The sequence below is a fragment of the Pungitius pungitius genome, chromosome 7, assembly GCF_949316345.1.
Source record: "Pungitius pungitius chromosome 7, fPunPun2.1, whole genome shotgun sequence".
NCBI lineage: Eukaryota > Metazoa > Chordata > Actinopteri > Perciformes > Gasterosteidae > Pungitius > Pungitius pungitius.
In genome coordinates this window covers 14,176,879-14,189,829 of record NC_084906.1, presented here as the reverse complement: position 1 = coordinate 14,189,829, position 12,951 = coordinate 14,176,879, and the positions used below count along the sequence as shown (strand labels likewise).

The window sequence follows — 12,951 nt, the reverse complement described above, 5'->3', positions numbered from 1 at the left end:
AATGTCCACAGCAGGCTGAGCGTCCTCGCAAGCCTTTGAGACAGTTACATGTCATCTGTTTGGATTATATTGTCTCTTCTCTCTTTATAAACCTCATTGCAAGGTTTAAAATAAAAAAATCCATTTCACATTATAAGGATATTTATCATCTTGAAATACAGATGTTATTGCTTCACTGTCTTTTCAGACTCAACCAATGGTGGATATTGATTTCTTCTTTCCATCTATTCTTCCAAGATAATTAGTTTTGCTTTGAAAGGGGTGAGATAACTTTTAAAAAGCCACTGCAGCATTTTGCAAACTGCTTTATTCCGGTATTGACTTAAACGTGTCATGAACTAGCACATAAGGATCCTAGCTTGTGTTTTTGTTTTGTTTTTACACGTTTAACACTTCGGTCCAGTCCAAATAGCCCCAAAGGGGAAATTTAAAGGGAGTCTAGATCTCCCATTGGTTGGCCAGAGCTTTTAATTCCAGAGGAACTTGTGGAGATTATCCTCAGAGGACAAGCCTCTTCGGTATATTGAAGTTCAGGACTAAACGCAAACCTAATTTTTTGGTTTGAATCAAACGAAGGCTTAACTCAAATCCCAGTGTGTTCTGTGTCCCCTTCATATTGTACTTTTAGGCAGCGCTATTAAGGGCTGTGTTAAATGGAGAGAGAGGGACTCCATCTTGGTCACCTTCTCTTCTTTCACTCTGAAGGACTCAATAAAATGGAGCTGTGATAATGTATTTAGTTTATGCTGTTTACTAGCTTGTGTTTGAAGTTTCATTTAGTTTAGTCGGATACAATCTTAGTTAAAGCAGCTTTTCTACTAGTCCTGTCATTTTACTTATGAACTGACACATTTATTATGCAATTATTGATTTCTGTTAATGTCATGTATTTATCTATTTGTTTTTGCTATTTTCAGTGTATGTTCCAACTCTGCATCATTCAGCAAATACATAAACCAGCTGTTTAAGCACAGCTCGGCGATTTTGCCTTTTTTGCCTCTTTTTTTTTTTTTAACCAGATCAATGAGCGTTTAGTTCGGCTTAACAATCTACGGCAGCCTCTCAGATGCAATGAATTATCGTTCGCTTAGTTTATATAATTACTTTTTTTGTGAATTATGCAAAGTAAAACCCGAGAATGTGTGTCCATAACAGGACTACTTCTACTCCTTATCATTTCTTATTATTGATAATAGCTCGCAATGACAACAAGACAGATTTTCAGCTGATTAAGACCGAAACCTGTCTGTGAAATTCAAAGGTGCCGCTGAGTAATTCTATCAATCAGTTAATGAGTCAGGCCGAAGCAGCGCTGCTGTAATGACTGTTATTAACACCTCCGTTCACAACAATTTTGTTTAAAAAATTGCATAATGATGAGGTAATCCATTTTATATTTCACGTAAAATGTGTATATATATTTTTTTTTAACACTGACTATGTTGGTTAAGATCAGGAAACCACCACAGCGAATTTCAACACGTGGCGATTTTCTTCTCTCTCCAATAGTTTGCATCACATGTGTGGCATATTTTGATTGCATATCCTGAAAGAGTATATCCTTGCAACTGGAGAGCAAACGGCACAATATCTTGTTCTAGCCATGGGACATTTGAACTCTGTTAAAGATTAAATGTTTTTCGTTGCTCCGTTTCTCAACCCTGTCCTTCAACGGCCTCTTCCAGACTCACTCTTAATTTCTCTCCGTCTCCCTTTAGGACCCCTGAGCAGTGTCCCAGTGTGGTGTCTCTTTTGTCAGAAAGCTACAACCCACATGTGCGTTGTGGGGCCGCCATGGCCCTGGGTATCTGCTGCGCTGGGACGGGCAACAAGGTGAGTGCCTGCCCAGTCATTTGGCTTTTTCTCCTCTACTAGTGGTGAATCTTTAGATGGGGGGGGGCAGGCTCACAGCAATGGCTGTGAAAGGATGCTTTTCTCTCGCTAGATGTAACGATGCCGGAACAAATGTAGCTTTGTTAAAATTGATGTGTAATGCTGTTGCTCAAACTACAAGCTGTTATTGTTCAAGAATTGCAAAACCGCTTTAATTTTAATTGAATATGAAAACAGAGGATCTCATAAATTGGTGAAAGTCTGGTGTAGATTTGCTTACAAAATAGTCCAAATTGGCTCACGGTCACATGGCTGTAGCCTCTAATCGCATTTGGGTTCATTGGACTCCGAAAAAGGAGAGTGAAGAAGACAGAGGTCGGGTGCTGCCAGTTCCTGGGCGCTCTGACTATGTGGGCTGATCAGTCTCAGGTGGCAGAGCTGAAGCTGAGTCATGGCTCGTTGCATCCTGAGCCTCGGAGCACTAAAGTGAATATTTTAGACCAGATCAGTCAGAGTCATGCTACAGCTGATCAGCTCCGGAGCGCCGCTGCCTTTTTTTTTCTTCTTCACAATAAGACTTTTAGCACATTAGGTGAGAATAATGACGTGATGTTGTGGCAAAAGAAGTACACCAGCTTCCCGCAATTTTCTTGCAGAGCTGAATTGAATCTATTTTAATATTCTGTCAGGCATTAGCTTGAAGACGAGATTAAGAGGATCTTAATCAACCGCATGATGTGTCGTCCCGCTCTGCTAATTGGGGCCTGGCAGTAAATACTCTCAATTAAACCCCTTGACAACCTATCTGGAACAGGATGTGGACGAGTCCTGTTGCTGTACGCTCCAGCTCATCCTCCTGGTGCACGGCTGCCTCAGCCAGCTGAGACGAGAGCACGCATGAAACATGGTTTATTTGACCTGCGCTGTCATCCTCCCAGTTGGTTTCCCTCTGCTCTGCGAAGCCGGCAGTGTGCGTTACAGCAGTTGCTGCTCTGCTGTGGACCCGAAGAGCACTTATAAATAAATTAAAGTCTTAAAGAATATTACCAATTCAATTGCATTCCAAGTAACAAGCATAAACTCCATTGGGAAAATTCCCCTCATCTGTCTGGATCTGAAATCTAGTTCAAGGTTTTTTTTCAGCAGTGTTAATGATCCTAATTTTCATCAGATATAAACTGAACACTGGAGTGAGCGAGGAGGGGAGAGAAATCTAGAATGGTTTGACATTTTACCCTCTCTCAAACTGGATACATGGGAAATTGGTTTGACCGAATTATTGTTTATTTACGTCAAAGAGCAACCCATTCATTGCTTCCCAACTTGCAAGTGGCCTACATATGCTTGTTTGGGTTGTGCAGCTTGTAAATAAGGAATTTCTGAACGAATTCATCTTTAAACCATATTAGCAACTTTTCTGTGATGCCTTTTATCTCCACAGGAGGCGATCAATCTGCTTGAGCCAATGACTAATGACCCAGTGAACTATGTGAGACAGGGCGCCCTCATTGCCTCTGCCCTCATCATGATTCAGCAGTCTGAAGTCACCTGTCCTAAGGTAAGACGCGCTTCTATCCGTTGGTCTGGAAGAGTTGGTTCTTTTTTTTCATGTAGTGAGAAGAAGAAAAGCATCTGATGTCCGTGTTGTGGGAGACTGGAGCGGGACGAGTCCTGGTATAACTGCACCGGCTCACCCTTCGAGCACCTCATACTTTATCATAGACAGTTAAGACTTGCCAGACAAAATTTTCAAAGACTCTCATCTGCAGAGCAACAGCTCTTACCTCTCAAAGCGGTATGCAGGATTGGGCAAGAGGTCGTTTTTGGGGGGGGGGGGGGGGGGGGGGTTTCCAACAGCGGAATGTCAGAAGGCATTATGTCAATGGGTGTTTATTTCAATGTCCCACTCTTTGTAATTTCCAACTGTGCTTCACGGTTGTAGACGGAGGTCTCTAGTTGTATGCTGGTAAATTGGCTGCTAATGACACAGCGCAGTGTTTACTCAGTGTTTCACCATAGTTATCGAGACATGCTGTTAGTTGTGGGTGTTCCACGAGCATTACACCATCACAGGCGTGGCAATTCTGATGTGGCTGCATTCTGAAAATGTTGCTGACAAAGTGCAAGTTTGTGTGTTTCTCATCTTAATTTGTACAGGACTTCAACAGTAAATGGTGTAACACTATCACTGTAACCAATGTAATATGCCCCTCCGCCCCTGTTTTAGGTTAACCAGTTCAGGCAGCTTTATTCAAAGGTGATCAACGACAAGCATGACGACGTTATGGCCAAGTTTGGAGCCATCCTCGCCCAGGGAATCCTCGATGCAGGTGAGGCTCAAGCCATTGTGCAAAATGCGTATTGAGCTGTCTGTACAGCGTTGGCACGGCTGGATGGCTCATGGTTTTCAAATATATATATTTTAAATTTCTGTATGGTTGATGTAGTCTGAGTGATTAGAAGCATACTGGCATCAGATAGGTATTACGTTTTGTGGCTGGACTGAAACATTTTGACTTGTGCATCTGTTTGTCTTTGCAACAACATGCTCAAGATAAGTGCTTATTCAATAGAGCTTTGAAAATGATCAAATTGTTCTGTGATTACAAAGTGGTATTTTGGCCTGAAATACCCTTCCCTTGCTAGGTGGTCCCCAGCTTGATCTCGCCAGTAGGCCGTAGATTTCTCCATGTCTGTCACGGCGCTCGAGATCAAACCAGTATGATCACACATCTTAATTGTGGGTTTGTGGTTGGCTGTGAATGTCAGGCGAACCCAAAGTTTCCCTCTTTGTTTGTCCACCCGTCCACTGTGTCTCTGGATAAGATCATGCTAATGTGCATTAGCACCTGGCGAGCAAACGTAAGCTCAGCGCTGCACTTTTCTGTGCGGCCTGTTGGTCTCCCGCTGGTGATCTCAGGGCATCTTATGCTCTGTGTGTTTGTATGTATTTGAGCGTGTGTGTGTGTGTGTGTGTGTGTGAGGTCCTGCTGCACATGGTCACGTGGAGAGCTACACACTTGCGTATACACACACACAGCACCCCCATATTCACATCTATACACAAACCATCAATGCAGGGAAGGAGCAGAAATCCATTTTCTGCAGTAACCTAAAACCCTGTGTGTTGAGCCAGAAAGAAACCAGCTCTGTTTACACCCTGCTGTCTAAATACACTATCTGGTGTTGCAACTTAGTCAAAGTGAAGCCTACGTTGAGATTTGCACCGTTACTTGAAAGGATGTGTGGGGGCTATGTGTTTCTTTTTCCTCCATGTTGTGACTCATGAATCAGCTACGTTACCGCCACTTCATTAACTCCGCCCTTCCCCACGATTTGATGGTTATTTTTGCTCCGAGCAGGTCGGCCATCTTGATGATGGACAGAACCTCGCTTGCATGTCCAATCGGGCGCGTTAATCGTGATGAACTCGGCAGCCGGGTCGAGATGACCCTGCGTGAGGCCGTCCAGCCAAAACCTTGACCACCGGTTTCACTTTTTCATGCGGCAGCCCCACTCCCCGCTCTCCCTCGGCACTTCATGCCAAATTCTCAGTACTTAACCCGTGTTTTCAGTACAATTCCGTGTGACGCTTTTCAGTTTAAAGACATTCAGGCAAGAAACCCCCACTCGTGTTTTGAGTGTCAGACACGCTCAAGCTTGTGTGAAGTGAATGTTTAGGTTTCTGGTCCTCCTAGGGGTTAGGCCATTTTGAGGTGCACAGGTAATTATATTTAATTTGACGGGCGGAAGCGATTAGCGGTCGGTTTCATGATCGCTGGTGCTCATTACTCAGGAAATGTCAATCTCCCTTTTGCTCGTTTTCTCACCCATTTTATAGATTCCCTCACTTATTGTTACGTTATTTTAATGTGCTAAATTCAGGGCGTGTTTTGTTGCATTAGTTACAGAGAAAGAAAACACTATTTTCTGTTATAATGGATTCAGTTGGTTCAATTTCTTTTCATTTTCTCGCAACACAGCGAGCAGGTTGATTGACACTGTTCCTATAAAACCTCCATGAGAAATCAATCCGTTCCCTGTGTCTCCCTCACAAACACTTTGGACTGAAAATTGGCCAACCAATCATAGAGTTGGCAAAAACAGAAGGGGGGGGGGGGACCTGCTAGTCAAGTGCTCTCAACCTCTTGAGTTTTTAAGAGACTCTTAAGCACCAAGTGGTGGCGCAGCAGGAGGACCTCGTGACTCACTCTGGCCACTGTTCAGTCCTTGGGACTGGAATGGTTTCAACACCAGTTCAGATGTCGAGATAAGGCCCCGCGGCTCAAAGCGAAAAAGACAGCAGATGATTTAACTGGTATTGTCTGGGAAGCTATTATTTTAGTCTATAGGGCTACTCCCTCGTAACCTACCCCTGATTTTAAAGGGAAGCATTTCTTCCATGAAGAGGACAGAATCCTCCCGGTTGCCTCCTACCGGCTCTTCCTCCCCCTCCCTTCTGTCTTCCTTTCTGCCGTCCGTCCTCGCTGTTTGTCCCGGAAAGGCCAAGGGAGGTCTTTTACTCTTTGATGCTGCTCCAGGGAACACCCCGACCATTATTCACCCCCCCTTTGGTCAGCTCTGCAGACAAACTCGTACTGACCCAAGTCTGTTTTATCGAGCACACGCCTTCACCCCAACCTTTCAGTTTTTTATCCGCAAAGGGGTGTTTTGGGGCTATTTTTCAACTTGTCCCTATTTTACCCAAGTAATGTGAAACGATGATGTGACTCATCCGGGCAACAAACAAAAGGGGTCTGATATTGAACATAAACGCTGAATGGGTTTCAGATTAATTGCTCATTTCCTCATCACCCAATGTACGTCTACTAAAATGTATATTTTTTTGCCGCCTCTAGGCTCAGATTTTATTATGGGGGAGTCTTGCAACATTATGGAAAGAACCCTACAGTCAAATTGAATGTTGCTTGATACAGTCTGTTTCGGTAGTCTGTCTAACAAACTCTTCCCTGGAGAAGCTTTATTCTTCAGTCTCATGTATCTTCAAAATCGTCCAAATAATCGACCATGACATTGAAATCCTTTCTAAACCTTCCCGGTTTTCTGCCCTGTCCTTTTTCCACCGTCTTCATACCACGACTCGCACTCTTTAGAAAATAGACCAGATCGAGGGAAAGCTCCAAAAAATAGTTCATTGTCTGTAGGCTCCTTCCCAGAACGGTATCAGACAGTCGATGCGTGTCCTTCTGCTGCCAAAGGCTTTTAACCTGAGCGTAAAATTGACGAGTGATCACTTTGAAGCCCGTTTATCGGCCGCCGCCACAAACTGTCTCATTCAATACTCAACCACCATCTTAATATGTTGTCCCTATTGGAAAAGTACCCCTGTAATACTGGCAGCATCTGTCATTTGTTGGACTGCTGACAAACCTCTTAGGAAGTACATCCATTGTTGATCTCTTGTGTAGCTCACTTCTGATAATGAATGTTTTGTTTGTTTTTTCGTTCTGGTTTTATGCAGGATGTACAAGACAATGCATGCTTGTGTTTGATTGGCCTGCCAGCTTGTCCCTGTAATATAAATCTCTGTCATGGGATCAACATGTAGACAAATTGAAGTTAAAAGATAACCTTCTCAGGGCGGTGTCCATCCTGGTCTGTGACCCCATTAACCCTCCCACTCCTTCATCTTACTATTGGTGGGCCAGGTTGATGTGGGTTTGTTTCACAATGACTGATCACTACCAGAATGTTCTAACAATTACGCCCTTTTTTGATATCACCAGCATTGGCCATATTTTTTGTCATAGGCACGTAAAAATTAGCTTAAGCTGTATAACGCCCCATGTATTGTCTCGACATGTGGGGAGGGTCGAGTGTCTGGGGGAAGACGGCAGTTGTAGCACGTTTAAAGTGACCTTTTCAAATTGTCATGTAGTTGGGACTTTGTTACGACTTGTCTTTTTAACTGGTGATTGACCTGAAACCTCCTTTATCTGCCCTCTGTCGTACAGGTGGACGCAATGTGACCATCTCTCTGCAGTCCAGGACAGGCCACACTCATATGCCGTCGTTGGTCGGCCTGCTGGTCTTCACCCAGTTCTGGTTTTGGTTCCCCCTCTCCCACTTCCTGTCATTGGCCTTCACACCCACGGCTATAATCGGCCTTAACAAGGACCTCAAGGTAATTTAGTGGCTGCACTCACTGTGATTTAGTGTGTTGGATGATCGTGTGTATGAGTTACAAACTCCATGGTGTTTCCCCCCCGGCGCAGGTCTAAAACAATCATGTAAAGATTTCATTCTGTTTTATTTGAATCGACAGATAACATAAATCCCCTCGGAGGGCTTTAATCTGTTCACCATGTGAAATCTTTTCTCCTTGGACATTTCCTATTGTATGACGAAACACACCCTTCCTCCCCCCCCCAAAAAAAAAGATTTGTGGGGAGGAGAAAACCTGAGGAGGGTCAGCAGGGAATTTCCCTGACCATCAACCGGCAAAGAAATCCTACAAACCTAGTTGTGTTAACGTTAAAAAATAAATAACTGGGGGGGGGGCTGTAGAATTTGTGTCTGGCACTTGTCTTTGGTCTGAAAATATTTAGCCTATTGCCATGGTAACAACCCCCCCCCCCCCTTTTTTTTTGCCTTATCCACAACCAAGCCCTCCTGGAGGGGGCCACGGGATGCCTGTGACATATGGGGCTCTTAAGCGGGGGGAGGCTGCCGATTTCAGGTGTGACTTATGGGATATTGCCCATCAAAGGCTCTTCTACACTGTGCTGTGCAGCCCCGGCTTTACCAGGCCCTGGGAAATGTACTTGGTGTCCCAAGGCCCAAATAACACAGCGGGATAGAGAGCGGAGAGGACAGGACGGGGGGGGGGGGGGGTGTTAACAGACTTTGTGCTGCACCCTGCCAGGGCTCGTCAGCACCGGTTTAACTCCACACCGGTGGACGAAGAACATCCTCTCGATTTACAACTTTTTTTTAGCGTCACGGAGAATCCACAAAAAGCCACTGTGGGGCCTCACTGCTCCTCACTCTGACTCCGTACCGCAGTGAAACCGCTGAATTATTTGGTGATGGGTAATAAAATGTCCCCCGTGGTCACATTTTGTGACTCGGTTTGATTATAGCGACTGTTTAGTTTCTGAACACTTGAAATTTGAAAGCTCCAACTCGACATCTGATGCTGCTCTGGGTGGAGCTAATATATGAGAAGTGTTTTTCCCCCTTTGTCTTGGTGGATCACCAGATAAATATAATATAAAGACCTAACTGGCTCATCTAAGCCACGCTAGTTTCAGTGACAGCAGTTGGGGATTTGAATAATGTGAAACTCGAAGGTATTTTACGGGGTCAAATGTTGCTGTTCTCGTTCTCATTGGATATTACATTTCATGGCTTTGAGATATTCGATTGTTTCCTTGTGATGAGCATTTCTTTGGTCATTTTCCTGTTTAGATGCCCAAGGTGCAGTATCGATCCAACTGTAAGCCCTCCACCTTCGCCTACCCACCAGCTCTGGAGGTGCCCAAGGAGAAAGAGAAGGAGAAGGTGAGAACTCGGCTTTCCTTACTATCCGTTCTCTCGAATGAATACTTGGACTGCAGACCTCGCTCAGAATTAATTTGTGAATCATTTGGAACCCTCCCTCCATATTTATTATTTCAGCATCTCTCACTTGCTTCATTTCACCATCGTAGATGCTCTTTGGGAACGTAATGAAAGAGCAGGCAGCGTTTATTTTGTGGTCGACTAGTTTAGTACATTGTCAGCCATGTTTGTGGAAGGTCTCGGTGTCTCTGGTATTGTCTTACATAGTGGAAATCTAACTGTGCTGTCTGTGTGCCTGGCAGGTATCCACCGCTGTTCTCTCCATCACAGCCAAAGCCAAGAAGAAGGAGAAGGAGAAGAAGGAGAAGGAAGAGGAGAAGATGGAGGTGGTGAGTTGGAAACTTCCTGTTTTTTTTATTTCCTTGTTTGTTTTCAATCCTTAGAGCGAATAATCAAGATGTTCAGACTCACAACAACACTGCAATTCAGTTCATTTATTGAGAACAAAGGAGTAGAGTTTCCTCTTCTGTACCAGAAAGATTTGTCCTACATGAACCCATTGTATCGGTGGTCTGATAAAATTAAAACAATTTGACACTTTAAAACTCTGCAATGTGTGTGATGTAATGTTCCCAATCGAGGCCTCTTAGACGGCCCCTCGAGCCGCCTTCAAACATTCGGGGCGCGCCCCGCGCCGCATTACAGCGAGTAGATCACATGGCAGAGCGGCCGCAGCATGTGTCCCGCTGGTGGTGTTTTTAGTTTAAGCATTACATACCACATGCCTCTTTCCCAGCCTGCGAAAAGAGAAATGACACGCTTCATTGAGCACCTGCAGGTGTGCCGATAACCTCGTCCGTACCCAGGTACACCGTGGGGAATCCGAGGCAGAGCCACACACCCGAATGTACAGCCTCTTAATCTCTTTGTCACCACAGAGGGACGCCGCCCTTCTCTCTTCACGTAGTTCTTTAGCCCCGCTGTGTGCGCACAGAGACTCCCGTCAGTCCGGAGCCCGTCTAAACTTGAATGGAATTTTCTGTGTGCGCTCTGACGCGCCGTTTCTCGGATGGGCTGATAGACTAGCTTGGAGGTGTCCAGCCTCCAAACATCCCCGGCCTTGTGGGGGAGGTATCGGCTCTAACCGGGGTCAGACGGTTTAGAATTCTCAACAGTTTTGTGGCTTGGACTTAGTTTTTTTTTTAGCTCATCTATTTTCCTTTAAAAGAGTCCCCGTGTTATCATGACTCAATGTATCAACACTAAAATGTGTTTTCATCAGGATGGAAGTAAAACGGCAGAGAAATTAATGAGCGTTCATAAAATGTGTGTGTTATGTACATTATTATCAACCGGAGGCCTGAAGTGATGGATTCATTGAAATGTTGCAGCTGCCAGCAGCTGGAATTTGATGTTTTTTTACCTGGAATCAAACAAACCTTTTGGTTTGGAACCATTGGTAAGACAAAACTAATGATTTGAAGCCAATGCTAACAAAAACTTAGGGCCTTTTTTGTTGAATGGTGATGTTTTATTGATAGAAATAGTTGAATCGAATTTGAATGTGTATATAACATTTCAATGGTCATAAGACTGAGGATAAGAATATTCAAGATATTGACTGGTGGTGGTAATAAAAAAAACAGACCTGCTGAAACACAAGTGCAGGAGAGGAAGTAGTTTGGTCTTGAAACAGTCAAAAAAAATGTCATTGTCTTGTTGATGTGAAGCCAATGTCTGACCTCAAAATCACTGGATATCAAAGGCACCAGTGAATCCCAACAGAAAGAAGGAAGATTGTCAAATGTGTGCTGCACTAGTAGATTGTGTCTGTGGTGGCTTCAAAAGTATCATAGTTTTTGATCTCCAGCAACTTCCCCCAAAGAAATGTCTGAAATGCTTTTATGTTTGGGGTTCTTTTTCTACCTTTTTAAAGATGTAGAAGTATAATATACACACCAAGAAATAGGTAAAAATAAATGTGTGACAGTGCAGAAACAAGCATACAACTGCAAACTCATCGGTCAATGAGAGCGCTAAAGAAACACAATTTACTATGATGAAAGTGATCACCGTAGTCCTGATGCGGAAAATGCTGCTCCTCTCTCACAGGAAGTCCAGGAGGGCGAGAAGGAAAAGGAGAAGGAGAAGGAAAAAGAGAAGGAGAAGAAGGAGGAAGAAAAGGAAAAGGAAAAGGAGAAGGAGAAGAAGAAAGAGGTGGAGCCAAACTTCCAGCTCTTAGAGAACCCGGCCAGAGTGATGCCGGCTCAGCTCAAAGTCCTCAACATGCCCGAGACGTGCCGCTACCAGCCCTTCAAACCGGTAACACACACCTCTGTCTCTGTCCGGCCGTCCTCTGTTAGAGTGGTTCAACTGGAGTTTTCTATTGGTCTCAGTTTAATTCCATTCACACCACCCGGAGCGAAGCGTCCCCAAAATGACAATTGTATGTTCAAAGGCCACCAGCCGCGTTGGGTCTGAACGCACAAGTCTGTAATCACGATCTGCCCCCAATTTGTTTCACTAAAACCTTTATTTCTGTTATCCTAAACATAAACAGTAAATGTTAGGTTACAAACGCTGCCCAAATAAGGTGTTGTTGAACCAATGCAACCGCAATTAAAACTATATTTAACAAAATAGCCGTTAGGATTTAATCCTTTATTTGCTTTAATGCGTCCTCCAAATGAGCATCCTGCTGGTTGGTGTAGTTTTGTCGATAACATGGGCCGGAGCCCTGCTGTAAACGTGACACTCGTGCGCAGGAAGGCGAGCGCTCACCCAGCGACGAGTCGCCTGAGTCCCGTTAGGAGGAAGGAGCGCGTTAGTGAACCACGACCCGCAGCCACTGCCAGGAAGTCCTTTTTGCTCGGCCGGGGGTTTGTGATGCTGTTTTCCCTTTTAAGGGTTTGTTTTTACACTCAATGGCGGGTTTAGGAAGTGAAGAGCTTTTACAGACTCGTCCTGAAACCTGCTCACTGTCTGCGGGTTTATTGTGTGGATCAACAGGCGGTAATGTGACTGAAAGAGTCCTCAAAAGCACAATTCAAACTTCTTTTAGTCCTCAAGTCAAATTCTGGAGAATGTCTTGTTTTTCAACGCTTCCTCACTTTATTTAAGTTTGTACCAGGATGTTAAACGTTCAAGTAACTTGTTGCTTCAGAACACTGAGTGCGGTGTTTTTGGTTTTGTAAAATATTTTTGGATTAACACCTGCTGTTGGACGAGGTTCACTATTTAGTGTTAATTTGACTAATCGTACATTTATTTGGTAATAAAGCCTCCGCCACAAAAAATGCATTAAGAAGGGATATTATAGTACATATAAGATTTAGAGGAGAGGAAAAACTTTTATATACACTCTACCACTAAGTGTTAAAGTACCGTATAAAACATTTTATTATCCTGAGCTCAAACTGCACACACACACACAGGATGCACTTAGATCTGCAGAAATAACAGGGTTGCAAAATTAACTCATTTTGTCCCCCGACGGGACCTTGGGAATTAAAGTCTTTGTTAGCTGCAGCCGAGTCCTGAAGGAGGACACTGTCCCGCCTGGGACAAATGTGTCTCTGCATCCGCCTCCTTCTG

General features: G+C 44.1%; 1 protein-coding gene across 1 annotated transcript in view; it reads left to right on the top strand.

Moving 5' to 3' along the window:
• Positions 1 to 12,951, top strand: part of psmd1 (proteasome 26S subunit, non-ATPase 1) — a 29,326-nt gene that overhangs the window by 15,101 nt on the left and 1,274 nt on the right. The window contains exons 17-23 of the mRNA XM_037469330.2: positions 1,719 to 1,833; positions 3,275 to 3,391; positions 4,061 to 4,163; positions 7,809 to 7,978; positions 9,265 to 9,357; positions 9,660 to 9,746; positions 11,470 to 11,679. Coding sequence (XP_037325227.2) covers positions 1,719 to 1,833; positions 3,275 to 3,391; positions 4,061 to 4,163; positions 7,809 to 7,978; positions 9,265 to 9,357; positions 9,660 to 9,746; positions 11,470 to 11,679 — 895 coding nt within the window. The remainder of the gene's footprint in view (positions 1 to 1,718; positions 1,834 to 3,274; positions 3,392 to 4,060; positions 4,164 to 7,808; positions 7,979 to 9,264; positions 9,358 to 9,659; positions 9,747 to 11,469; positions 11,680 to 12,951) is intronic.